Source organism: Eubalaena glacialis, chromosome 9 (genome assembly GCF_028564815.1).
Source record: "Eubalaena glacialis isolate mEubGla1 chromosome 9, mEubGla1.1.hap2.+ XY, whole genome shotgun sequence".
Lineage (NCBI taxonomy): Eukaryota > Metazoa > Chordata > Mammalia > Artiodactyla > Balaenidae > Eubalaena > Eubalaena glacialis.
The window spans coordinates 52,390,842-52,415,891 of NC_083724.1; the positions used below are offsets into that span (position 1 = coordinate 52,390,842).

General features: G+C 39.8%; 1 protein-coding gene across 1 annotated transcript in view; it reads left to right on the forward strand.

Moving 5' to 3' along the window:
• The window catches only part of DOCK8 (dedicator of cytokinesis 8), a 221,411-nt gene that overhangs the window by 108,529 nt on the left and 87,832 nt on the right, over window positions 1–25,050 (forward strand). Inside the window, exons 12-14 of the mRNA XM_061201215.1 lie at window positions 406–536; window positions 2,130–2,223; window positions 2,952–3,114. Coding sequence (XP_061057198.1) covers window positions 406–536; window positions 2,130–2,223; window positions 2,952–3,114 — 388 coding nt within the window. The remainder of the gene's footprint in view (window positions 1–405; window positions 537–2,129; window positions 2,224–2,951; window positions 3,115–25,050) is intronic.

Sequence of the window (25,050 nt, forward strand, 5' to 3'; positions counted from 1 at the left end):
CCACAATCCCAAATGCCTGCAGGGGCATTTGAGTACATGCCTCTCCCAATGGAATGTAAATATAAAAATAAAACAAAACTAAACACTGTTGACTAAATAAAGCTTATTATTTAGCTAGACCCTGCTCTGGCTGCAGTTCTGGACTCCTGCTACCTTGATCGCCACGTGGGAGGGCACTGTGGTTGCTCATGGGCTCTCACTATGATCAGAGGAGGATTAGGGGCTCCAACAGGGGGGTCTAAGAACAGGGATCAGGGGAGGGAAATTGTCATGCAAAACAAAAATGGCCGTGTTCAGTGTTCTCCTTCAGTGAGCTTCAACATATCTTACATACGGTAAGGTTAATAACTGCTATATATTCAAACAGAAAGGCAAACTTTAGAATGACAATTGTTTTCCTTAAAGGGAAAGGATCTGTGGGTGAGCGGAAAACTTTGTCCCAATCTCGAAGACTTTCTGAAAGAGCCTTCTCCTTGGAGGAAAATGGGGTTGGATCCAACTTCAAGACCTTGACCATTAACAGCTTTTTCAAGCAGGTATCTCTTCATGTTACAGTGTGTCTGGCTTTGTCCCCTCACAATGGCATGAGTGCTGGAGCCCAGAGGGGGAGTATATGTAGTGACTAAGAGAACAAGTTAGTCAACCTCACCAAGCCTCGGTTTCATTATCTACAAAACAGGGATGATGGCACTTGTTTGATGTGGCTTTTGGGAGGGTTCGATGACATGAGATGTGTAAAGCTCTCCTCAGAGTGCCTGGGATATAACAAGTGCTAAATGAACGTTAGCCCTTTTAATCGAGATAAGGACTGGTTCCCATTAATACAAACTATCCTATTGAACTATCATGGTCAATTCGTTTATTAGGCTATGAAAACAGTCTGGCTAAAATATCCATTTCCCCTTTGGCTTGGGGTTTCCTGGCCTAGATGTTGTCCATCTCACCCCTTTTCCACGTGCAGGCTTTCTAGAGCTGCCTACTTCCTCACAGAATGTGACCATTACAGATGGTGCGCTTTATTAGCTCAGAAATCATTGAGACTACTTAAAGAATGAAGAATTTCCTAGCGTAATCAAATTCATAGAGACAGAAGGTGGAATGACAGAAAGTAGAATGATGGTGGCTAGGGGCTGCAGGAAGGGGGATATGGGGAGTTGTTTAATGGGGATAGAGTTTCAGTTTTGCAAACTGAAAGCATTCCGGAGATCGTTTGCACAACAAAGTGAATGTACTTAACACTACTGAACTGTATACTCAAAAATGGTTAAGATGGTAAATTTTACGTGATATGTATTTTACTACCAAAAAAAACAACTTGACTTATACTTGGTTTGACTCTGTTTTGGAAAATTTTCTGCAGCTCAAGCAGTTCTCACGGGGCATGTCAAGGGGTTATGTTAACAAACTGAAATGCAGAAGAGATACTAAGGGTTCTGTGTGCCATGCCTCATGATAGAGATTGCAGGGGACTGAAAGGGTTTCTATTTGGGAAATACTCCTTCCAATTGTATTGCCTTGGGGAGCAAGGCCCTTGACTAAATAAGCCAGAGTTTTCTCATCTGTACTTAGGAATAGGACACACCTACCTACCTACCTACCTACCTACCTTCCTTACTGGGCTGCTGTAAGGATCAGAGCTCGTGCACACGTATCCCTCAGCAGTATGCCTGTCCCACATACGCGCGTGGAGTGTAGTATGTGTGCTTAGCCTTCTTAGTCAAGACAAATGTGAAGAATATGAGGATAGGAAAAAGATGGAAAGATGCTTTCTCCATCTTCAAATCTTTGAAGAAAATTTTATTCTGTTTTGTTCCAGGGAGTAAACAAGTATCAGTGGGTTTAAGTTATAGAGGGAGGACCTTTTGGCCTGGATTACTAATGGTCAAACAGCCTTCCTCAGGAATGCAGTAAAATCCCCATCCCCAGGAGGATTGAAGAGGCTGAGAGAGTCGGAGTGGTAGAGAAAGAATATTTGACAAGAGGTTGACTAAAAGATTTCAGAGTTGCCTCGTATCTATGAAAGGCATGTTACAATAATACTTAAAGATAAAAATCTTCTGAGAAATCTTTGGTCCCGACCCCAGGAGTGTACGGTGCATCTACACTAACCCTGACTTCTCTCTTGGCAGGAGGGAGATCGCCTTAGTGATGAAGACTTATTCAAGTTTTTAGCTGACTACAAAAGATCTTCATCCCTACAGAGAAGAGTCAAGTCAATTCCAGGTGTGGATGGCTTGTCTTTATCCTCTTTGTTGTGCCAAAGCCATTTATGATTAGACACATTATGCATGTAATGCTGCAATTTTTTGTCAAGTGAAATATAGGATTTTGTATTAGGAGTTAAGGTCTGGCTTTTTTTGGCCAATCTGTTAATGTTTTCTATTTTTATTAAAGGACTGATTCTGTAAATAAACATCATGCTTTATATTTGATTGCTCACTCAGAAAATCAGATAATTGTTTGAAGAGAGGAGCCTCTTTTATCATATTGTATGGAACTCTTAACATGAGAAAAAGTGAAAGTGAAATGCTTTGGTAGAAGGTGAGGGCGCACCCTCCTTATCCTCAGCTTAACAGCCCCCGAGGCACTTCTGCAACCCTCTGGGGTACCAGGGAACCTAGTTTGAAAACCACCAATTTTCAGTGCTTGTAATGAGAGAAATTACTGAACTATATACTTATGGTGTGATAGTTCTGGAAGGGACTTTAAAGATCCTCTAATGTGTTCTTACTCATTTTACAGTTTCTTGCTTTTTAAGTTCTAGAAACTAAATCTCAAAAATTGTCATGACATGCTTTTTCTCAAACTATGGGAAATTAACTGGGTATTCCAAAATGCTTATACTCACACAACTTATCCTCATTTCCATAAAAGAAATATAGTACAGCAGTCTTTCTTGACTCCCTTATATATAATGTCTTTACTCAGACAGTCCTATTTTCTTTCTTTAGGCTTGCTCAAACTGGAGATTTCTCTGGCTCCAGAGACAACCAGTTGCTGTCTGACTCCTGAAATGCTGCCAGTGAGACCCTTTCCTGAAAACCGGGGACGTCCACACAAAGAGATTTTGGAATTTCCAATCCGAGAAGTGTATGTCCCTCATACTGTGTACAGGTAAGAAACAAAGGCTCTTGGAAAATTATTGAACCAAAAATTTGAGCCTTGTTTGGGTAATGCTTTCATCATCCTTTGACCTATTTTCCTACTTCCTAAGTTTTGGGGAAAATGAAATATGATGTTTACAAAACTATAGATAATTACTTTTTAAGATCAATTTTTAAAGATGATTTATCTCATTTTTTTTCACAAGAAAATGTTACTTCAGTCATAACTGGAATGTAGAATTATAGTGGACATATTCCTTCTAGAAACAAAAAAATCCTCCTAGTCATTACCTTGGTTTTCCTATGGGCAGAAGGACATATTAGGGAAAGAGCAATGACTAAAAGTGTTCTGGTTGTCTAAAAGACAGGTTTTTAGCTCAAGACCAGCTCTGTCAATAGAATTTAGAGGAATGATAGAAATGTTCTATATGTGTGCTGCCCAATAAAATAGACACTAGCCACATGTGGCCCTTCAGCCTTTGAAATGTGGCTAGTGCAGTGTAGGGACTGAAATTTTCATTTTATTTAACTTTAATTAATTTGAATTCAAATTCAAGTAGCTATATGTGGCTGGTGGCTGCCATATTGGATAGCATGGAACTACACAGTAAAGGCCTAAAAGGTTAGGTTGCCTCAGTTTCTTGGAGGCCCTTTGCATGGGGGCTCAGAGGGAGCTTGTCAACATCCGTCTGCCGAAAGCATTGCTGATCATATACTTTTATTTTTTATTTTGAGAAGATTTTTTTTTAATGCAGAGAAGAAAGTTATAATAAACACCTTTTCTCCAGCATCTAGAAATGACATTTTGTTGTTATGTGTGTGTGTGTATGTATATATATATACATACACACAAACAATCATACTGGTTAAGTTGAAGTCTCCTTTATCCCCAGTCTCCAATTACAGACCCCTACCCTGCCTCTCACATCACATTGTCATGAACTTACATAGGTCCTTTCTGTTTTCCCTGGTTTTACACACACACACACACACAGAGTCATGTATTATGAATCTGTGAACACTGAATGGTATTATTTTTATATTCATTTAAAATGTACATAAATGGCTTCATACTCTATGTGTTATACTGTACTACTGTATTTTTCATCCAAGAGTATGATTTTTTTTCTTTTTTTTGAGTATTATTGTGGACTCATGAATTTTATTGATTCAGTGTGTTACACTCAGTAGCAGTCATTATTCTTTTTTAGTTACTCAGATTTTCACAAATGTAACCAATGGGAATTCCTTAATACCTTGTATTTTAGAAATATTGATTTATATAGAGCTTTGCCATTCTTTTAAACTGCTATTTAGTGTTCCTTTCTGTGAAGAGGCCATATTTTATTTATCTATTTCCTATTTTTCTATTGATAGATATTTATATTTTTTCATGTTGGGCTTTTATAAACACTGTGCAGTGAGAATTTTTGTCTTTGTCTCTCTGCACATATGTAAAAGTTTCCCTAAGCAATATGCCTAGAAATAAAATTATTGGATCACAGTGATATATATTTTCAGTTTTATTTATACCACCACTTATTTCCAAAATTGTGTCAGTTTGCAGTCCTTCCAGCAGTTTAAGAGAGTTCTGATTCCCCCAGACCCTCACTCATACTTTCCATTGTGATGTTTGGGTATGTGGGACTGAAATGCAAAGAATTTCAGAACTCACCTAATCTAAGTACCTCTACCCCTCACGTTTTCAGATGTATAAAATTGAGACCCAGACAGGATAAGTGAGTGGTTTGTTGATGTCAAAAATGGCAGTGAGTAAAACAACAAGGTTTTACTGTGTAGCACAGGGAACTATATTCAATATCTTGTAATAAACTATAGTGGAAAAGAATCATAGAAAAAGAAGGTAGAATCTAAAAAATGGGTACAAATGAACTTACTTACAAAACAGAAGTAGAGTCACAGATGTAGAAAACAAACTTATGGTTACCAGAGGATCGGGGGAAGGGATAAATCTGGAGATTGGGATTGACATAAATACACTACTATATGTAAAATAGATAACTAATAAGAGCCTACTGTATAGCACAGTGAACTCTAGTCAATACTCTGTAATGGCCTATATGGGAAAAGAATCTAAAAAAAAGAGTGGATATATGTGTATGTATAACTGATTCAGTTTGCTGTACATCTGAAACTAACACAACATTGTAAATCAACTATACTCCAATAAAAATTTAAAAAGAAAAAAGTATATAGATATATGTACATTATATATGTATAACCGAATCACTTTGCTGTATACCTGAAACTAACACAATACTGTAAATCAACTATACTTCAATTTTTAAAAATGGCAGTGAGAAGTACAACCAACCATTCATACAGTTAGAAGTGTACCTCTTCCTTTCAAAATTGAAGTACACATGCATTTCCCCCATTTAATTCTTTCTGAAGCAGTTCTTGGTTTTCTCTTCTCATTCCTAAATACAAAGTCAGCCAAGTCTCCCTCCTAGATAAGTAAGCATTCCTAGGATGCAGTAGTTTCCATTCTCCATTCCCTAGAGGGAGATGAAGACATGAAAATGTTTGCTTATGGATGCTGTGTATCTTTTTAGAAACCCTATCCTATAATTGGAAAAAAGAATGCTCTTGGCATTAGAATAAACTTGCACCAAATGAATTCTATAGTTATTCAACTTCCCCTAGCTTTTAATCACCCATGGCAGGCATTTACAACTCTCTCTACTCCTTGCTGCAAACATTATCCCTTAATTACATCACAGCGGGACTCAGAATGCGTTAGTGCACCTACTGATTCAGAAATGTAGGAGTGCTGAGGAGGACAAGTTTGAACGGATTACTATGGACCCAACATGGCATCATGAGAAACAGACCCACAAGTGCAAAGTGAATATTCTTTAGCTGTTCTGTACACTGTGGAAATGCCAAGGCCACCCCATTAAAAATCAGGTCTGTTCTCTTAGGAATGATAGAAGACAATACTTCCCTCCAGCTTTGGTCTTCTGTCTTCTCTCGGCTCCCAGGCCACCATATTTTATAGCTTGTTTAAGGGAGGAGAGTTGTGGTGAACTTGGTTCAGAATCTTACTATGTGAAAATGTCAAGGAATTGAGAGAACATTTTGTCTAAATTTCTCATGCTGTTGTTAAATTTTTAAGTGTTTCTTCTCCAGGCCTCATATGCTTTGTAGTGGTTTTGATTAGGCTGCTCTGGATAGTAACCCAGTCCTAGACTAATTCTCCCCTTTTCTCCACCACCACTCCCATTTCACAAAACGGAAATGGAAGACTCAAGTCAGGTCCGAACCCCAGGTCAAATTGGGAAGTTGACTCAGTTTACCCTTGGTGACCTCATCTTCTCATTTTTTTTTGATTTGTATTTCCCTTTTATTTAATATATGTCTTCTTTTCATCTTCTCATTTTTGTCAAAACTTGTAACCTCTTGACTTTTCTGTCCCCTCCTCTCCAAATCAAAGTCTCCTTTCAAGCAAAGGTCTCTAAACCTCTTTACATTATGGTACCAATAACAGGTGAGCTCTAAAGTCTTATCTCTCCCAAGAATATTATTTCAGTAGGGACAGCAGTTTCTGTTTCTTTTAGAAAAGTTTTCCTTTGACTGAGTTGAATTCTGGACATCATTCTAAGGGTTTGGCATGTAGGGTAACTTTTCATGTTGACCTTGCTATTTCCATGTCTCTAATTCTGGCTGTATGCCTTTAAGGAAATCAAATAAATGAAAATTAAGATTTACAGAGCAGATTAAATTTAGGGATAATTCTTTGTTTGATAGCAGACTCACCTCATAAATTTGAAATATGGCTTGACATAAAAAATTGATCTACCTAGAACTTGTGGAGAATATATCTATTGGGCCAAGCAAGGAATGCCTACAGTGACAAAGCCAGGATTCAGATTTCCAATTTGTGTATCTTTCACATAAACTTCAGAGCTCCCTTGAGTGGAGGGAACTATTACATGGACGAATGGCAGGTGTTGTCTGGCCTTGAGTGTCAGTTGTGGCCAGAGTCATGCTTTACAGATTGTCATATGGGTGGGGTTTCAGTCTAATCCCATATGAATAGAACTGAGGTTCTTTACCTCTCTTAAAGAGCAGCTGCCATGGAGCCTCAGATAAACTTGGCCTGGGATAGGCTGAGCTGCCTTCCTGCCCTCAGTCTCCCCATCCCCCGATCTCTTCAGGTGCCTCCTTTGACAGCCCTGCCCCTTCAGGTGCCCTCAGTTGGGGTCACTGTGTTGCCCACAGGGGCACCATTCATACTGTATTCTCTGTGGATGCTGCCTGATGCCTCTACCTTAATTCAACTCACTTTGAGGAGTAATCTAGATCGGTTATAAAAGAACTGGGCCTAGCTGAGGAAGTGTCCCCATGAACCAATGAGAGTGTTGGTCACTCATAAGACAAACACTCACTTTGAGGGAAGAGATGAACTTCTAGAGCCAGAAGTACTCATTCTAAGAATGGCGAGCATCTCCCCAACCAGGGGCTTGGGCCTCTGCAGTGCTGTTGGCAGCCTCTATGTGTGAGAGGCCTGGGGTCAGACAAGTACACCGAAGCAGACCCAGGCAAGAGCTATTTCAAAATCACAAGCAGAAGGACGGTCATTCCGAGAGCGGAGCAGAACAGCTGGAAAAATTAGGTTGATAAACAGGATTATCCGACTCTGAGTATGGCATTCTTTTCTCCATGCCTAGATTTAAAAAATGCTGGTTGTTAGCCCAAGAACACATTTGAACCAGCTCCTGGCTGATTTTCCATGTGGCCCAGCAGCTGGTAATGGAGACTCCAGCTGCCTTCTGGTGAGGGCAGAATGAAAACAATGCGGCCTGGGGCCAAGGCCCATCGAGACCTTTAAGGGCGTTTTATCCTGTGGCAGTTACAGGGGTTTGCTCGGAGATCACAGGCGCTGAGGTTGTAATGAGCTTGTTAAGCTCCTTGCCGTCCCTGTAACTGGTGATTACATTAGAGAAATCCACATAAAGTGCGTTTTCATCTCTCATCCCAGCCCCCAAGAGCCGCTGAGGTCATTTTATCCAATTATCAGACTCGCTGTGGACGACTGTGCTTGCCGTGAACAAGCATATCAGTTAGAACATGATTTCTTTGATGGATAATTAGCTGTTTTCAGGCTGCCTCCTATTTAGCTGAATGTTCTCAGACCAGAAGTCTGCATTCTGGTCTAACAGGGAGGTGCCTCTCGTATCATAATGGCGTTTTGAGGAACACTGCCAGGCTTGCATCCTACAGGGGCAAAAAGCACGGCATAGGATAAATGTGCAAGCTGGTCTTGAATGACTGTCTGGAGGTTATAATTTAGTGAATAGCATTTCTAAGGAATAAACCAGAAATAATTCTGGGTGACGTGTTTAGGAAGGAGTCAGGGCATGGAGAATGGAAGGTATCCTTGAGAGGAACTTTGTTTTGTCCAATCTGAGCCCAGTTGTCTCTCCATCCAGAATGGATCTGTTCAGTGTTGGGGGTGGGATGGGGGAGGGGAAGAAGGGTAGTGTGCCTCAGAGTTCATTGTAGAGCTTTGTAAAAATGCCAAGTGTCCAGCCCTTCCTGGAGACTCCCATTCAGGAGGCCTGGGGTAGGGTCTTAAGGGTACAACACGCTTCTTTGAGGATCAAAGCCTCTCTCTCCCTTTCGTGGTCCCTCTTAATGAGTTCCTCCACTCATTGGAGTCATCCGAAGTCCACAGTGACGCAAGCCACGGGAAACTCAGGGGAAAGAGCCTTGCAACTTAATCCCTCTGACCTGGAAAGCAGTCCTATCGTATGCCAGGATACCAGGTGAAATGGATACGGGAAAGAGCAAGTGTTCAATACTTGTCTATCAGGAATCTACAACACCCAGAAACCTCTCCATGTGAGGACGATGTTTTTTTTATGGCGTAATGCTCCTCAATGCTGTTAGTACTCCAGGGTTATTGCTAATTAATGATTAGTAGTTTATGATGTGATTGACCCTGGTCTAAATCACCATCAAAACAATGCCTTACTTAAATAACTATTCCAAATAATAACTCCCCATTCTTATTTGTTTCTTTGGTTGTTTGAATTTTATTTATTTTGGAATAGGTATCCTATTCTAATATTTCAATATTTTAAAAGTACGTAAGTGCACAGTGAAAATTCTCTCTACCATGCCTGACCTCCAACTGTAGATTCCCCTCCTTGGAGACAGTCTTAAAAAATATATATATTTACACACACACACACACACACACACACACACACACACGTATTTTATTTTCTTCATTTTATTCCACAAATATTGAGTGCCTGCAACATGCCAGGCCCTTTTCTAGACACTGGAGAAATACTAGTGAACAAAACAGATGAAAATCATGTATATTTCACAGCTCAATCCTATTTTTGACAATTGGAAACAGCCATTTTTTTAAAAAAAATAATTTGAGGTTGTGCTTTTTCATTTTTTTTTAAATTAATTAATTAATTTATTTATTTATTTTTGGCTGTGTTGGGTCTTCGTTTCTGTGCGAGGGCTTTCTCTAGTTGGGGCGAGCGGGGGCCACTCTTCATCGCAGTGTGCGGGCCTCTCACTGTCGCGGCCTCTCTTGTTGTGGAGCACAAGCTCCAGACGCGCAGGCTCAGTAGTTGTGGCTCACGGGCCTAGTTGCTCCGCGGCATGTGGGATCTTCCCAGACCAGGGCTCGAACCCATGTCCCCTGCATTGGCAGGCAGATTCTCAACCACTGCGCCACCAGGGAAGCCCCCGAAACAGCCATTTTTAATCAGTTTCTTGTTTATCCTTCCAGAAATAAACTATGTTTGTACAAACCAAAACAACCCTGCACTTTTCCTTTCAGAGTGCAAGTATAGAATAATCCTCACACTGTTCTGCACTTTGATTTCTCATTGAACACTATATTATGGAGAGCACTTCTATATGAGTACAGAGAGTGGCCTCGTGCTTTTTTATACCTGCACTGAATCTCATTATATGGCTGTATCATAATTCATTTAACCCCAGACTAATGAGCATCTAAGATGTTGCCAATCTTTTAACATTACAAATGATGTTGAAATGAAGAATCTTATATAATCTTTCACACATGTACAAGCATATGGTATAAATTCCTACTTTTCACCCTTTAAAGGAGTGTTTAAATAACTGTTTTAAGTATAAGACAGCCCTGAAGCTCAGTCCTTGGTCTTCCTAGACCCAGTGAGCAGTTGTTTGTGGAACATGAAGCTTATTGTAAACAAACACTTTATTTAGGAGTAGCAGTGACAGCCCAGGCAAAATCTAATCATTTAAATTAGCCAAGTAATGGAGACAAAGGCAAAGTGAATTCCTGGTGCCAAAATTACCCAGATAATTAAGTTCCTGTACTTGACTTTGCTCTGGCAAGTTTGTCTCAATAATAAATCAGGAACACAATCCTCACTTTCCTCCAAAATTCAGTGGTCCTTCCTCTTTTTAGAAGAATGAAAAAACTCAGGTGGGAACAAGTTACCTAAGATTTCTTAGCAGCAAGGGCAGGTTTTGCGAAGCTCCCCTTCCAGTACAACATTTAGCCACTTGAGGGCACAATTTGCTCACTTTCTAGATTCAGAAGCAGTTAGGTATCTTTCCATTTCTAAGCGGATGGAGTCGTGATTTATTAAAGGCAAACATGCATTGTAGTTTTTGGCCTTGAAGCGCAGGACCAAGAAGAACTGGGAAAGTATTCCAGTGTCCCAAGAGATCACTGTTGGCACTTTTTGCAAAGAATTTTCCTTTACCCTGTCAGCTTCTGCCTTCTTTCATCAGTTAAATCAGGACCTTAGAAATCTGTCACTTTGTTGAAAGATGTGGTGGAGAGGAGGATGGAGAAATGTATCCTGTGGTCTAGAGAGACAGCAAAATCTCGTTTTGGGGGTGTATTGCTCACTATACATTTTTATACATTCACCAATCCTGCCTCAAATACAAAAGTAAAAGAATGTGGTTTGGCAGTAATGAAATAGTGTTAAGGAGGTTCTGTGTACATTAAGTACAAGTCACAACCCCTCACTAGTCTCTATTTTATACGCATTCCCTTTGAGTCCATCATGCTTTAGTGTTACTGCCTGTAAACAACTATCCTAACCAAAAATCCTGCTCTGTCCATGTATTGGGGGTGAATGTCATTTTTTTCCCAGAGATCCTTTACGTAGATTTCAGCAGAAAGGTTCATGAAGCATCCTGTTTTTACATGAGGTGGGAATGTAAGGTTGGTGGGGGCAGAAGCAACAGAGAAATGGTGATGAAAATGCGGCAAATCTGGGCCTGCATTTGATGATGATGATGAATAGTTTGCCTAGATTAGAAGGAGCTTCCTAAAATTCAGAAAGCCTTCTTTCTTTGATTTCTCTACTTCTGTTAGTTTTTAAAATTGTTATCTTAAAATTAGTTCTTTGAAGTGGCTTTGTCTTCTGATGAGATATCCTTCGGGGAATTGTTCCCTCTTATTTCTTTTACCATTTAGGGGGAAAAAAATCTTTTCTACTTTTTAGCTTCTCATTCTTTGTTGTGACTTTACTGTATACTTTAAAGATCCACTCTTCCCATGAAGTGTTTGGCCATCTCTAAAGGAGAGGTGTTTTAACAACTCTCCAGTAATGGGTGTCCTGTGGTTTTAAGGATTCAGATACGCTGCCCTTTGCCCCTCTCTGCTGAAGTCAGAATGCCCTGGGTCGAAATATTAGATGCTGTGTCAGTCTTCCCAGGGCAAAAGTGGGTTTTGGGGTGAGGACAATGCAGGCTAGCCCTACAGCACAAAGTAAAATAGAACTAGGAGTGAGGGGGGGACTGAGTTTTGACTCAGTGTAAGAAGGTAATTTTTAAAAAACCATGGCTTATCAGTCACATATCATGTACCTTTTATAATTAAAAAATGAATTTCATTTATCCACTGGCCTAAACTATAACTTCCAAAACTGTGCTGTTCCACCTCACTTGTTTAATGTTCTTTCTTTGACAACCTTCAAAATGTAAACTGAGATCCATGCAATGGTTCAGAAATAGAAATATTGCAGTTTAATAAAGATAAAAGTAGAGGAGCTCAATTTAATGGCTCTTTTTTTTTTTTTTTTTTTTTTTTATTTTTGGCTGTGTTGGGTCTTCGTTTCTGTGCGAGGGCTTTCTCCAGTTGCGGCGAGCGGGGGCCACTCTTCATCGCGGTGCGCGGGCCTCTCACTGTTGCGGCCTCTCCCGTTGCGGAGCACAGGCTCCAGACGCGCAGGCTCAATAGTTGTGGCTCACGGGCTTAGTTGCTCCGCGGCATGTGGGATCTTCCCAGACCAGGGCTCGAACCCGTGTCCCCTGCACTGGCAGGCAGATTCTTAACCACTGCGCCACCAGGGAAGCCCAATGGCTCATTTTAATGATTTTAAAGAGATTTCCATGCCTGGACTAATAATTATATATTTAGCAATAAGAACATCTCAAAGCCCATTTCTCATCTTTTCCTGGAGTTACATTTTTTACTTTTATTTATTAATTTATTTAAAGGGAACATGTGTTTTATTGAAGTATAGGTGATTTACAATATTATATTAGTTTCAGGCTCTGGACACAAGAGCCCAGAGAGGGATACACTTCTTTTATATGCTCTCTAATGTCTTCTCCCAGAGTTGAGTCGAAATGAAACCAACTCTAGCACAAAAATCCAAAATCTGTATCCCAGCCAGCAGCCAACAAAGTGCTGCCTCTTTGTGTTTCTAGGTCAGGGAGAAGTAAAGTCCATAACAATGACTGTTACTCAACCTTCCAAATGGTCTGGGGATGGCACAGCCCCTTGTGGACTTGTCACTCTGGTGTGAGTGTGGGGAGCGAGAACTCTTCCCCTCTCCTCCTTCCTCACCCTCTGTCATAGAGGAGGATACCTGTCCTTTGAAAATCTCACCAGCTGAGCAATACTTGTCACCCTATGAATAAAGTTGATGCAATCACCTAACGTATTTTTGAGCCCCGACCGTGTGCCAGGCACAATGCTTGGTGCTGAGAGAGACAAAGAGGAGGACTGCCTCTCCTTGGAGGTAAACCCCAGTCTCCTGGAGACACTGGAACCCCTCACAATCACATTGATCTACAGAAAGACACGCATGCAACTTTGTCCTGCAGTCACTTGAGATCTTTGCAAGTTCTTCTGCCTCCAGAACCCAGACAAGCCTTCTCTCTCACCAAGTACCCAAAGCAGGCATATGCTTCTAGAAGTTGTTGGGGACAACTGAACAATTTATTTCTTAGTAGGCCTGCTGTTTCCTCCAATTCCAATATTTTCTTCCCCAACCTGAAACAAGACATCTGCCAGTATAAAAATCATCAGGAATGTTAAAGCAAGCATTTTAATCAATAGTATTGATTTATTCATTGGCTGTTTTTTGTTTTTTTTTTTTTAATGGGTAGGGGACTAGTAAAGGTTCTGCCTCAAACCCAAAGAAAAAAGTCAGCTTCAGCAACAGCAAAACTTGGAAATTTTCTGGTATGTGTATGAGTTTTTGTCAGTTGGCAGATTTGTTTTAGGAAACTATTTGCAAAGGCTGGAAAAAATGTGCTCCCTCTGTCTCTCAAAAGAACATGCAGGTTGGTTCGTGTTAGTCCTCCACGTGACAATTCTGCCTGGTGACCTTTTGAAAAACGTTGCCCAGATTTGGCATCAAAATGGTGTCTTTAAACTTGAATTTTAGGTCTTTCACAAAACCAAATATTGTTGAAATGTTTGAATATTTACCAAACATATGTTTGGCAAAGCCAAATATGTTGAAAATGTTGTTTTGTTTGGGGGAAACTTTCATTAAAAATTTGATGTTTTAAGGGAGGAGGAAGGTATTTGTGGTCGGCACTTTTTAGCATTCTTCTCCTCTTTTATCTGACCTGTCACAGCCTCTTTAAGAAACATTAATTCAGTGAATAGAATCAAAACTAGAACCAAAGAAAATTTAGTTATTCATATATTTTTAAATTCTCAAGTTTTTATACTTAGTTGGTGATTGGATGGACTCCATAGAGGCTATTTTGATGTTGAGTGTTTTCCTCTAGGTAGTCATGATATTATATTCCTTAGAGCAGGAATAATAACCCTGAGATACAGTTAAGAGGCAGAAATGTTACAAGGTAAAGCATTTTTAAAGGAATCACATGTTTAAATATCAGCGAATACCTAACATATACTTTTTTAAAATGTATATACTCGTATCAGTTACCTATTGCTGCATAACCAAAACTTTGCAGCATGAAACAACAGTTGTTATCTCACAGATTATGTGGGTTATCCAGGTGTGGCTTAGCTGAGTGCCTCTGACTCAGGCCTCTCCAAAGGCCACAGTCAAGATGTCAGCCAAGGCTGGGATCACCCCAAGGGTCAACGAGGGGAGAATTCACTTCCAAGCTCACTCCTGAAGTTGTTGACAGTGTTCAGTTCCTCTTTGGTTGTTAAACTAAGGGCCTTAGGTCCTCTCTAGCTGTTGGCAAGAGATCCCCTTGAATTCCTTGCTGTATTGGTTTCTCTGTAGGGCAGCTCACAGCGTGGCAACTGGGGTCTTCAGAATAAGCGAGAAAGAGCGAGAGAGAGAGAGAGAGAGAGAGAGAGAAAGCAAGATAGCAGCCAGGGTCTTTTTGTAACCTAATCTTGCTGTATCCTATTGGGTAGAAATGAGTCACTAGGTCCAGCCCACACTTGAGGGGAGGGAATTACAGAGGGTGAGAACACCAAGAGGCAGGCATCATTGGGAGACTTAGAAGCTGCTACCATAGTTCTTAACCAAGCTACCAAAAGTTGGGGCACTCCAGCTGTGTGAATTTGAAGGAGTGTGGGGAGGTGGGAAGGTGAGTGAGGGAGGGTGGATTACTTCTGCTGATGCAGAGGACCAGGCTCCTTGTGGAGAGTGTTCCCATCAGCCTGGTATATTTTTAGGACAAGACACCTCTCCCTAATAGAAAATTAACAGCTTCTTGACAGATCCTCTAAGGTGAGAAGAGTCCGCCCCTGCCCCCGCCCCCAGCCCAGCCCTCACTAACCCACACTCCAAAGAAACAAGCCTACCATGTGGGGGAACATTTTTTTCACCTAGGTTAAAGGAGATTTCCCAAGTTTTCTTAGATTCATAGTAGTAGGAAAAAACCCTAAGCTGTACATATTAAGGAATGGGGTCTTTTATCCCATTGCCCAGCATGTAGCACCTTACCCACCCCACTCCCCCCTTACACCCTACCATAGACTCACCTCCCAAGCATCTGTTAATCTATATACATATATAAAACCTATATAAATCCTCTGAGTGAAATGCAAAATGTAGCTGTGGAAGGGTGAGTTTTATAGGATGTCTGAAGTGTATATTGCTAAAGTAGTTCCAATCTCTGTTCATGTAAAATAAAATACATTCTTATTAAATATTTTCTAGTCATCCATAAAAACCCACTGAAAATAGGCTAATAAACCAACTGAGAGCTTGACCTATTTAACAAATATCTGAGCCCTCCCTAAGTGAGAATCACAAAGAATATCCAAATAACTTAGACCTGAAAACCACATCATGGGTTCCATGGTGGTAGGTGGGAGTTGAAAGAGCTGCAGTTATCCAGTGAATATTTTGACTGTGTTGTCAGTGTCAAGTTTAAGAAAGTTATAGAAAAAAAATTGTGGAATAAAAAATCTGGATTTGGGTACTTTTCCAACTTCCCCTTACTTTGTCACTCTCCCTGACACCCTAGGCAACTGGGGAATCTTCCTCAAAGCAGTGCCTCATGGTTAACAATTACCAGGTCATCCTTTTTATTTCCTTTCACCACTCACACCTACAGCCCCTAAATCTAACCTCTTTGTAAGAAGGAAAAAACTGGGTAAACTAATTCATACTAAGGTGGGAGTGAATGATATATAAACCACTTAATATGTTCAATCTGCTAAGCAGAGTTTCAAAAGAATATATGGTAACATGAATATCTTAACTGGTAAAATTTCAGCCAGTTAAACAAAGTATCTTTAAAAAAACGTTTCAAGCAAGGTTAGAGATTTATTTTTTTCTTGAAGCAGTCAGTTTTCCCCAGCATGTTTCAAATGCTTATGTATTTGTGATTCTTTTCCATGGTAATCTGATCTAGATAAAGCCTAGGATCATAAACATCCCAACTTTCCCTTTGGGTCTTTTGCTATTGAAAACTAGCTGGACTTTTCCTAAACAAGTAGGTGGGTTTTAAGGAGAGCTAGGGTGCTTTCACTTGTTTCTAAAAGATAACATTTTCTTTGCCCCAGCTTGAGGTCCTGCTTTATTTCATAGGAATGCTAGCTTTTCAAGCTCTCACTTAAGAGGAACTTTTTATCTATCTCATAAAAAGAAGGGATAGGGATTGATGTAACAGAAAAGGTACTCTGCAAATATAGGAGCTGTGAGCATTTAGTTAGTTCATGTTCGAAGACAGATTCTTAGTACTTAAAATACCTATGTAAAGACACCATATTTGATGTTCAAATTGTAGTTCATCAGTTGAGAAAGCATAGACCATTTTCCCTGCAAAAGTCTTGAAAATGGTGTAGTAACAAGTATTAGAGTTTGCTGGTTTTTTTTGTTTTTCTCTCTCTCATTTGATTGCTGTTTTTGAGTGCATTATTTTAACATAACAAGGCTATGGAGAGAGCATATTGGGTCATTGTAGTGTTTCTAAACAATAGGGTAACATTTTGTCTCTGGCTTCTTAACCGTGTTTGCTTTTTGTGGGGGCAGAGGGTAGAGGTCCCCAATGTTCAGGATACAGTACCAGCATTTATACAAAACATTGCAGCCTAGCCCACAGAGTACAGAGGTTACTAAGGGGCAAGCTGCTGCTTGTGACAGCATCCCTGGTGCCTCCTTCCATTCTTGTGCCACTTCGCAGGGCAGGCAGCCTTGTGTGGATTCTGACTGGTGTCCTAGAACAAGTCTCACGTTCCATTTTTCTTGCTCTGATTTCTGAAGATGGAACATTCTCTTCACACTACACGTTAGGGGTTTTCTTCCCATTTCCGTTTTTCACTGATTCCTTTGTGAGTTTGTGATTTGATCTAACCTAAAGTGTTAGAAATAGGAATAAACACAAATAATGGCATGAGACCATGGAATGACAAGACAGGAGGTAGCAAATATTTTATTTTTATGCATTTATTTATAAACATTCCCATTCTAAAAAAAGTATGTGAGGCAGCTTATGGAGACTGTATAACAAGGAATAAAATTTCTGGGTGAAAGGAAAATAAGGAGAAGGAAATCAGTATAAATCTGGGTAAGGTTAAGGTCCTCTACACTTTCATAAAAAGTCAGCTGCAAATTTGACTTTGAGCTTCCTAGCAGCCAAAAACAAAAAACAAAAACAAAACAAAACAAAAAACCCCCTGAACTACAGGATTCATACATCTGTCAAATTAAAAAACAGACCAGTTCCCTTGGATCAGTGCTTGTCAAACTGGAATGTGCATTTGAATCACCTGGGGTATTGTTTTTTGTTTTTGTTTTCTTTTTTCAATTAGCTTCCTCAGTTTTATTTTTTTAACATCTTTATTGGAGTATAATTGCTTTACAATGGTGTACTAGTTTCTGCTTTATAACAAAGTGAATCAGCTATACATATACATATATCCCCATATCTCCTCCCTCTTGCATCTCCCTCCCTCCCACCCTCCCTATCCCACCCCTCTAGGTGGTCACAAAGCACAGAGCTGATCTCCCTGTGCTATGCAGTTGCTTTCCAGTAGCTATCTATTTTACGTTTGGTAGTGTATATATGTCCATGCCACTCTCTCACTTTGTCACATCTTACCCTTCCCCCTCCCCATATCCTCAAGTTTATTCTCTAGTAGGTCTGTGTCTTTATTCCCGTCTTGCCACTAGGTTCTTCATGACTTTTTTTTTTTCCTGAGATTCCATATATATGCATTAGCATACTGTATTTGTTTTTCTCTTTCTGACTTACTTCACTCTGTATGACAGACTCTAACTCCATCCACCTCACTACAAATAACTCAATTTCGTTCCTTTTTATGGCTGAGTAATATTCCATTGTATATATGTGCCACATCTTCTTTATCCGTTCATCTGTTGATGGACACTTCGGTTGCTTCCATGTCCTGGCTATTGTAAATAGAGCTGCAATGAACATTGTGGTACATGACTCTTTTTGAATTATGGTTTATTGTTAGAACGCACGCTCTGATTCAGCAGGTCTGCGACGCATCCTAACTGGCTCCCAGGTGATGCTGATGCTGCTCCTCCCTGGATGCCCTTTGAGCAGCAAAGTCAGCTCATCCAGAAGCATTTACAAAGCATGATCCCACTTAAAATATATAGCCACTTTAGGCTTGCAGGTTTCCTATTTCCAGAATATACCAAATATTAAACTCTGAGATTTCTAACTTCATTTGCACTTGATGTATTTAAAACACCAAAACTTCTAACACTGAGAGACAGTACTCACTCTCATCTTCTCAGTTATTTTAAACTTTTTAAACTTTGTTATTTTAAACTTAAAAAAAAAAAAAACTCTTATAGTTTGCTTGGCGAAATATCCTTTAGCCCTTGAACAATTTAATAAAAGACCACATCATGATAAAGTTCTGGTGAGTCTGACTGTTGACCAAAGAAACTGTTTACTGTTCTTAGAAGCAGCAAAGGTTATGGGCAATGGGTCTAGTATGAGTTTCAGGGCACCCGCATTTGAATTGCCCTGTGCCATTTGCCAGCTGTGTTACCTTGTGCAAGTTTTGCAACCTCTCTGTGCCTCAGTTTTATCATCTGCCTAATGAGGCTAAATAGTAGTACCTGTCATTGGTACTATTAGCTGTTATTAGAATGGTGCCTGCACATGCTAAAAAATAAATATTATTAGCTACTTTTACTATTACATTTAAAATAAATTTTCCTGGCAGTGAAATGTGACTGAAAAATAAAACCACCTCCTCAGCTTCTTACCTTGCAAAGGTACCTCAAAATGGTATCTCTAGATTTGCAATTTTCTTTGGAATGCTTGAGTAAAAGACATCAGATAACTATAAGATATTACTGTTATTTGAATTTCATTCTGCTCACATCGAAGTCTGTTGCTAAAAGGAAGTAAGAGCCACCAACCTTTTCCTGTAGTTTTTGAATGAGGGCATCCCGTTCTTACAATTGGTTTTGCTACATTTCTGCTTCAGCAAAGAGTTCATCAGTTCTTTGGCTCTGTCTTTGTAAAAAAGACTGGAGAGGGAAGGTTTTAAAACACAAGGAAAGAAAAAGAAATTACTTTGAAATTCCCAAAATAGTTAGGTTGAGAGTGTTTGTTTAGAAACCTGGAGAGCTTTTTATATAGAAAGCTGTTTCAATAGTGTTGTATCAGGAGAGGTGGGTACTAATTTACTACGCCATCTACTTCAATCCAGTGCCTATTGCTAGTGGCCTGCTATTAAACCAACATTTGCGTCTCTAGCTATAAGAAAACTAATAAAACAGAAAAACCAGTTTCTCTGGTATTTTATTCTTCCCCTCTCCCATATCAATAGCCAAGTTCCTTTTAAAACCTCCCTAAACCCAAAGTACCAGACCACATGTTAACGAAAACATATTAAGATGCACCCACTTCCTTATTAATTACATATACCCTATGTATAATTTTCTAGCAATCTGCAAAGTAGGGGGGAAATTTTTTCACCTGTAGATTAAACTCAATAGAGTGACTGTTGACTAATTGACCAAATGTTGCATTTGGTAAGCATTTAATTTAAAATTCATTAATTTTGATTTTGAGGTTTTACTTTTCATATTTTGGAGCTAATCATTTTTGAAGGTCTCAGGCGTTTTTTTTTGGAATCCTGAGGCGTTCATAGATCTTGGGCTCTGTGCCTGTCATCCTGAGAGAAAGAAACAGCCCTGCCTGTAACCCAGGCCCGGCTCAGGGTTGGAAATCATCAAACGCTTGTGAACTTGTAAGGAAATGGATTTCAGTGACTAGATGAAACTGAAGGAGTGCCCCCGCAAAAAGAGCATTTTGCCTTTCCGAGAGGCCATGGGAGAGAGAAAAAGAAGGTAGAGGCTGTATCAGAAAGACAGAAAGAGAGAAACTGAGGGACACTGAAAGAGAGGCAGAGACACACACACACACGGATTAAAGACAGGGGGTGGGTGAGAGAGAGGGAGAGAGAGAGAAAGAGAGAGAGAGGGAGAGAGAGCGCGCCACCAAGAGATATACAAGAGACATAGATAAATTGAAAGATGGAGAGAGAAACCCAGAGAAATTGATCCATTCTTTAAGTAACATGTTTTAAGATCTCACAGTCCTGCAGTGTTTAAAGGTGCATTATAAAGTCCACTCAGCTGTTTTACAGTTTTGATAGGAAGAGAATCTTCATCTGTGTCATATTTTGCAGTTTACTAAGCACTTTTGGAGTATCATTGCATTTGAGACTTAACTCCAACCTTTCTATTGCGGGTGAGGAAATGGACTTGTCCACCTTCTATTTGTAGAACATTTTGCAGTTTTTTAAAGGACATTCTCACCCAATATCTTACCTGGCGAGGGTCACTAATCATAGGTCTCCATACAAGCCCATCTTCCCTGGTGTAAAAGAAGCTTAGGTTACAGGCATTACTGATACTCAAAAGTCAGTGAAGATAACCCAGGTCACAAAACCTGCAATTCTTTTTTTTCTCCTTTTCTCTCTTTTTTTTTTTTTAAAAGCATGTATTTGATATTATTACTCTGTTACAGGTTCTATAGTGAAATAACAGAAAGAAAACCAAAATTGACACCAATTCCTCTCAAAATCACATTACCTTTTTCATTTCCCCAGATCATCTTTTAGCCCTTATCCTTTATGCATATTCAACTTCTGAATATTTACGGCCCTTTTGTACAGAATGTTTTATATTCTAAATTTTCAGTCCACATTATGCAATGAGTATGAGCCATTTAACTCACTTCAGTCTCACTTTCAAAGAGATACATAAGTAACACCAAGGATTGTCTGACCTGAACAGCTACAGTTAATCCTTTGGCTCTCTTTGGGATTTCCAAGGCCCTGTAATATTCTCAGCGTATAGAAGGCTAGGCTTCTGGCTTTATGGCATGACTGAGTGGTTCTCTATGTACTCCTTGGCAGGTGTGGTAGTGAGTGACACAAATATGTTTTTATTCAAAACATGGTTTAGGTTGGCATTATCAGCCACAGAAGGTATGTAAGTATTTGCATCCCAAAGGATTAATCTGTACCACTACTCTTTTTAACCAGGCTTTTGCATAGGAGAAATAAGCCCAACTTGATGCATCTTACCCTTGTGGCTTATTTTCCAATCTGTTAAAATCATGGTTAACTCAAATTATCAATAACGATCTACTCACCATGATGGCACCCATCACCCTAGTCAAAGAGAGCCCACCTGCCTTGAATACCGCAGCTTCCCGCAGCTTCTGCTCTAGCGATTTCAGCTTCTCGTTGAATTTCTCCCTGGGCTTCATCCCTGCAACCAGCCGATGGAGGCCTTCTGTCCTCTTGTCGGGCTGGGGCTGCTCAGCTCTCCTCTCAAGGCCTCCTTTCATCCTCTCCTGCTGGCTGAGTTGTGTTAGAAGCTCAGCTAAAGAGGTGTTCAAAGTGTCCAGTTGTTTAATCAGGTGGCCAGGATGCTTTTTGCTCTAGCTTACTTGCTCCTTGAGCTCCACTCCAAGCTGGAGAAGCCTCTGGAGGAGAACACTGAAGTCATCCTGGGAACCCGTGACAGGGCAGCTTCTTTTTTTTTTTTTTTGGTCAGCAATATTTTTATTAATGTGTATACTCACACTTTTTTTAAATTGAAGTATAGTTGATTTATAATATCGTGTTAGTTTCAGGTGTACAGCAATTCAGTTATAGCTACACATATATGTATATATATTATATATATAATGTATATACCTATAAGGGAAGATAATCTGAAATGTATAGATACATAATATATATTATATATATAGTAGTGTGTATATGTTAATCCCAACCTCCTAATTTATCCCTCCTCCCCACCCCCCTTTCCTCTTTAGTAACCATAAGTTTGTTTTCTAGGTCTGTGAGTCTCTTTCTGTTTTGGAAATAAGTTCATTTGTATCTTTTTTTTTTTTTTAGATTCCACATATAAGTGGTATCATGATATTTATCTTTGTCTGGCTTACTTCACTTAGTATGATAATCTCTAGGTCCATCCATGTTGCTTCAAATGGCATTATTTCATTCTTTTTTTATGGCTGAGTAGTATTCCATTCCATCCATCCATATATATATATATATATATATATATATACCCCACATTTTTATCCATTCATCTGTCAATGGACATTTAGGTTGCTTCCATGTCTTGGCTATTGTAAATAGTGCTGCATTGAACATTGGGGTGCATGTATCTTTTTGAATTATGGTTTTCTCCAGATACTTGCCCAGGAGTGGGATTGCAAGATCATATGATAGCTCTCTTTTTAGATTTTTAAAGAACTTCCATGGTGTTCTCTACAGTGGCTGTACCAATTTACATTCCTATCAAGAGTATAGGAGGGTTCCTTTTTCTCCACACCCCTTCCAGCATTTGTTATTTGTAAATTTTTGATGATGACCATTCTGACCGGGGTGAGGTGATACCTCATTGTAGTTTTGATTTGCATTTCCCTAATAATTAGCAACTTGGAGCATCTTTTCATAGGTCTATTGGCCATCTGTATGTCTTCTTTGGAGAAGTGTCTATTTAGATCTTCTGCCCCTTTTTTGATTGGGTTGTTTGTTTTTTTTGACGTTGAGTTGTATGAGCTGTTTGTATATTTTGGAGATAATTCCCTTGTCAGTTGTATTGTTTGCAAAGATTTTCTTCCATTCTGTAGGTTGTCTTTCTGTTTTGTAGGGCAGCTTTTCTCTTTGTTTCCTTGCACTGGATAAAGAATAGGGTAAACTGAGGAGACGCCAAGCTGATGTTTTTGGCATTGCGGCTTTGAAAGATTTCAAGGTCCCTTGAGTTAACCTGTTTTCAGCAAAAGAAATAGAGGATAGTCCCAAGACAGTAAAGAGCGGAGAGAGCTTGGTCAACAATTGGATCTAATAATGACCAAATTCTACAAGTTAACCTCTAACTTCCTGGAACTGCTCAATCCCAGCAGTTTAACAATAAGTTGAGGGGCTGTTGCTGAATCAGTGGAAAGAATTTAAAATTTCTAAAATAGTTTATAATCAAGAGAAGCCATCTGAAGTGGCTTTGGAAAGAAAATTGTTGATGAATGCCAAATGTCCTGTTCTATGTTGTGATGCATATGACTGAAGAGAAGCATTTTTGCCTGTATTTGGGGAAAGATGAGATTATACTAAATGATCTGCACTTACACTGGACCTGTAGTTACTGGAGAAACTTTCAAAATAACTTTGCTTTAACAAGGGATTCCTGTTTCAGTTACGGGTGAGCTTCTCAAAAATCATTAGATAATATAATTCTTAGGATTTTTCTCTAGCTAATATGACACTTAATTTACCATATATAAAACGTATGAGGCTGTTTATCAGTTTGTTGATCATTACTCTTATCTGGTTGAGACTCTGTGTATCACTGACCCTGCAGGTAGATCTTCCCTTCCAAGAGAAAACACTATTATTTTCTTATATTCATTTCTTAAAAATCATACAGATTTAACAAAACATATCACTTGGCATTCTTGCCAGTAAGAACTATGATGATCCTTGGGAAATGCATCTTCTTAAAAAAATTCTTAAGCAAAGTCATTTAATGTCTCTGGGAGTCGGCTTGTGGCCTGCAAAAAGGGATGTTGGACTAAATTCTCTTGATGTTTCCTTCCTGCTCTGCACTCTGTGGAAAGTGCATTCAGTACGGGCAGAACACTGTATGCCTGTGGTGATGATGTTTGAATATAGGAGGTCAGCAAACCCTTTGGAAGCCGTGTGCAAAATTGTTGACCGGTGTTGGGGGATGTGTGGGATAGGTAGGTGGTGCCCCTGTGTTGGGATGTAGGAGAGGAGTGTGGTGACAGCTGACTTGCTTATCCATTCTGGCAGGGCTACTACCATTGTGATCTACACAGACCCTTTCATCTAGCTACTTCAAAGCATTTTTACAAACTCTTGCTCATTATTTCTTCAAGCACAGCATAAAGAAAGGTTGATTGGTGTCTTTTCAATTAACTCAAAGATGAAGAAACTGAACTATATAGAACTAAAAGGGATTCTCCCAGAAGTATACTGCATTGCAGAGGGGCAAGATAGAGAAAGTGTTCATCCCAGCTTCGTAACTGACAAAAAAGGAAAAAATCTTAGTGCTTATTTTTGGAGACTGTGTACATTATGGCACCCTCATAATATGGAAGATCATGCAGCCATTATACTCCCCTCTCTGCATGCAGCCTCTCTCATGCAGAGAGGGGAGTATACCCCACACAGATCCCCGCATCCCAACCGTGAACTGCCTTCTGCCATTGTTACTACGTCCATGGCCTCTCCTGACAGCATCTGAGGTTCAACTCTATCTGCCTGCATTGAGGTTGGGGTCCCTCAGTGTGACAGAGAAAGATTTGGAAAGCAGCACTGAGACATCCATGTTGTAGAGTCAGAACAGCACTGAACTGGACACTGTGACCAACTGGTGGCTAATTCACGGAGTGAACTGTTACTTCAGCTCTCAGGGCCTCAGTTTCTCATCTGCATGACCATCAGATGCAGGTCCACTAGGCCATTCATTGGGACTTGTCCAGGGTTGTGGTTATTAGTGTTGTCACTCTTGATATTGTTGTAGCAAGGAAGATCCATGGGGTAAATTCACGGATTTATGCAAATACTGGTCCAGAAAGACCATTTGCGTACACGCACGCACATACACACATGCACACACACAGGATGGAAGATCATTCTGGTTATGACAATGCAGAGGTTAGAGTTGGTCAGCCTGGTCTTTCCCTTTTGGTTTTTCAGTTCCTGACTACCCCAGACTTCATAAATCAA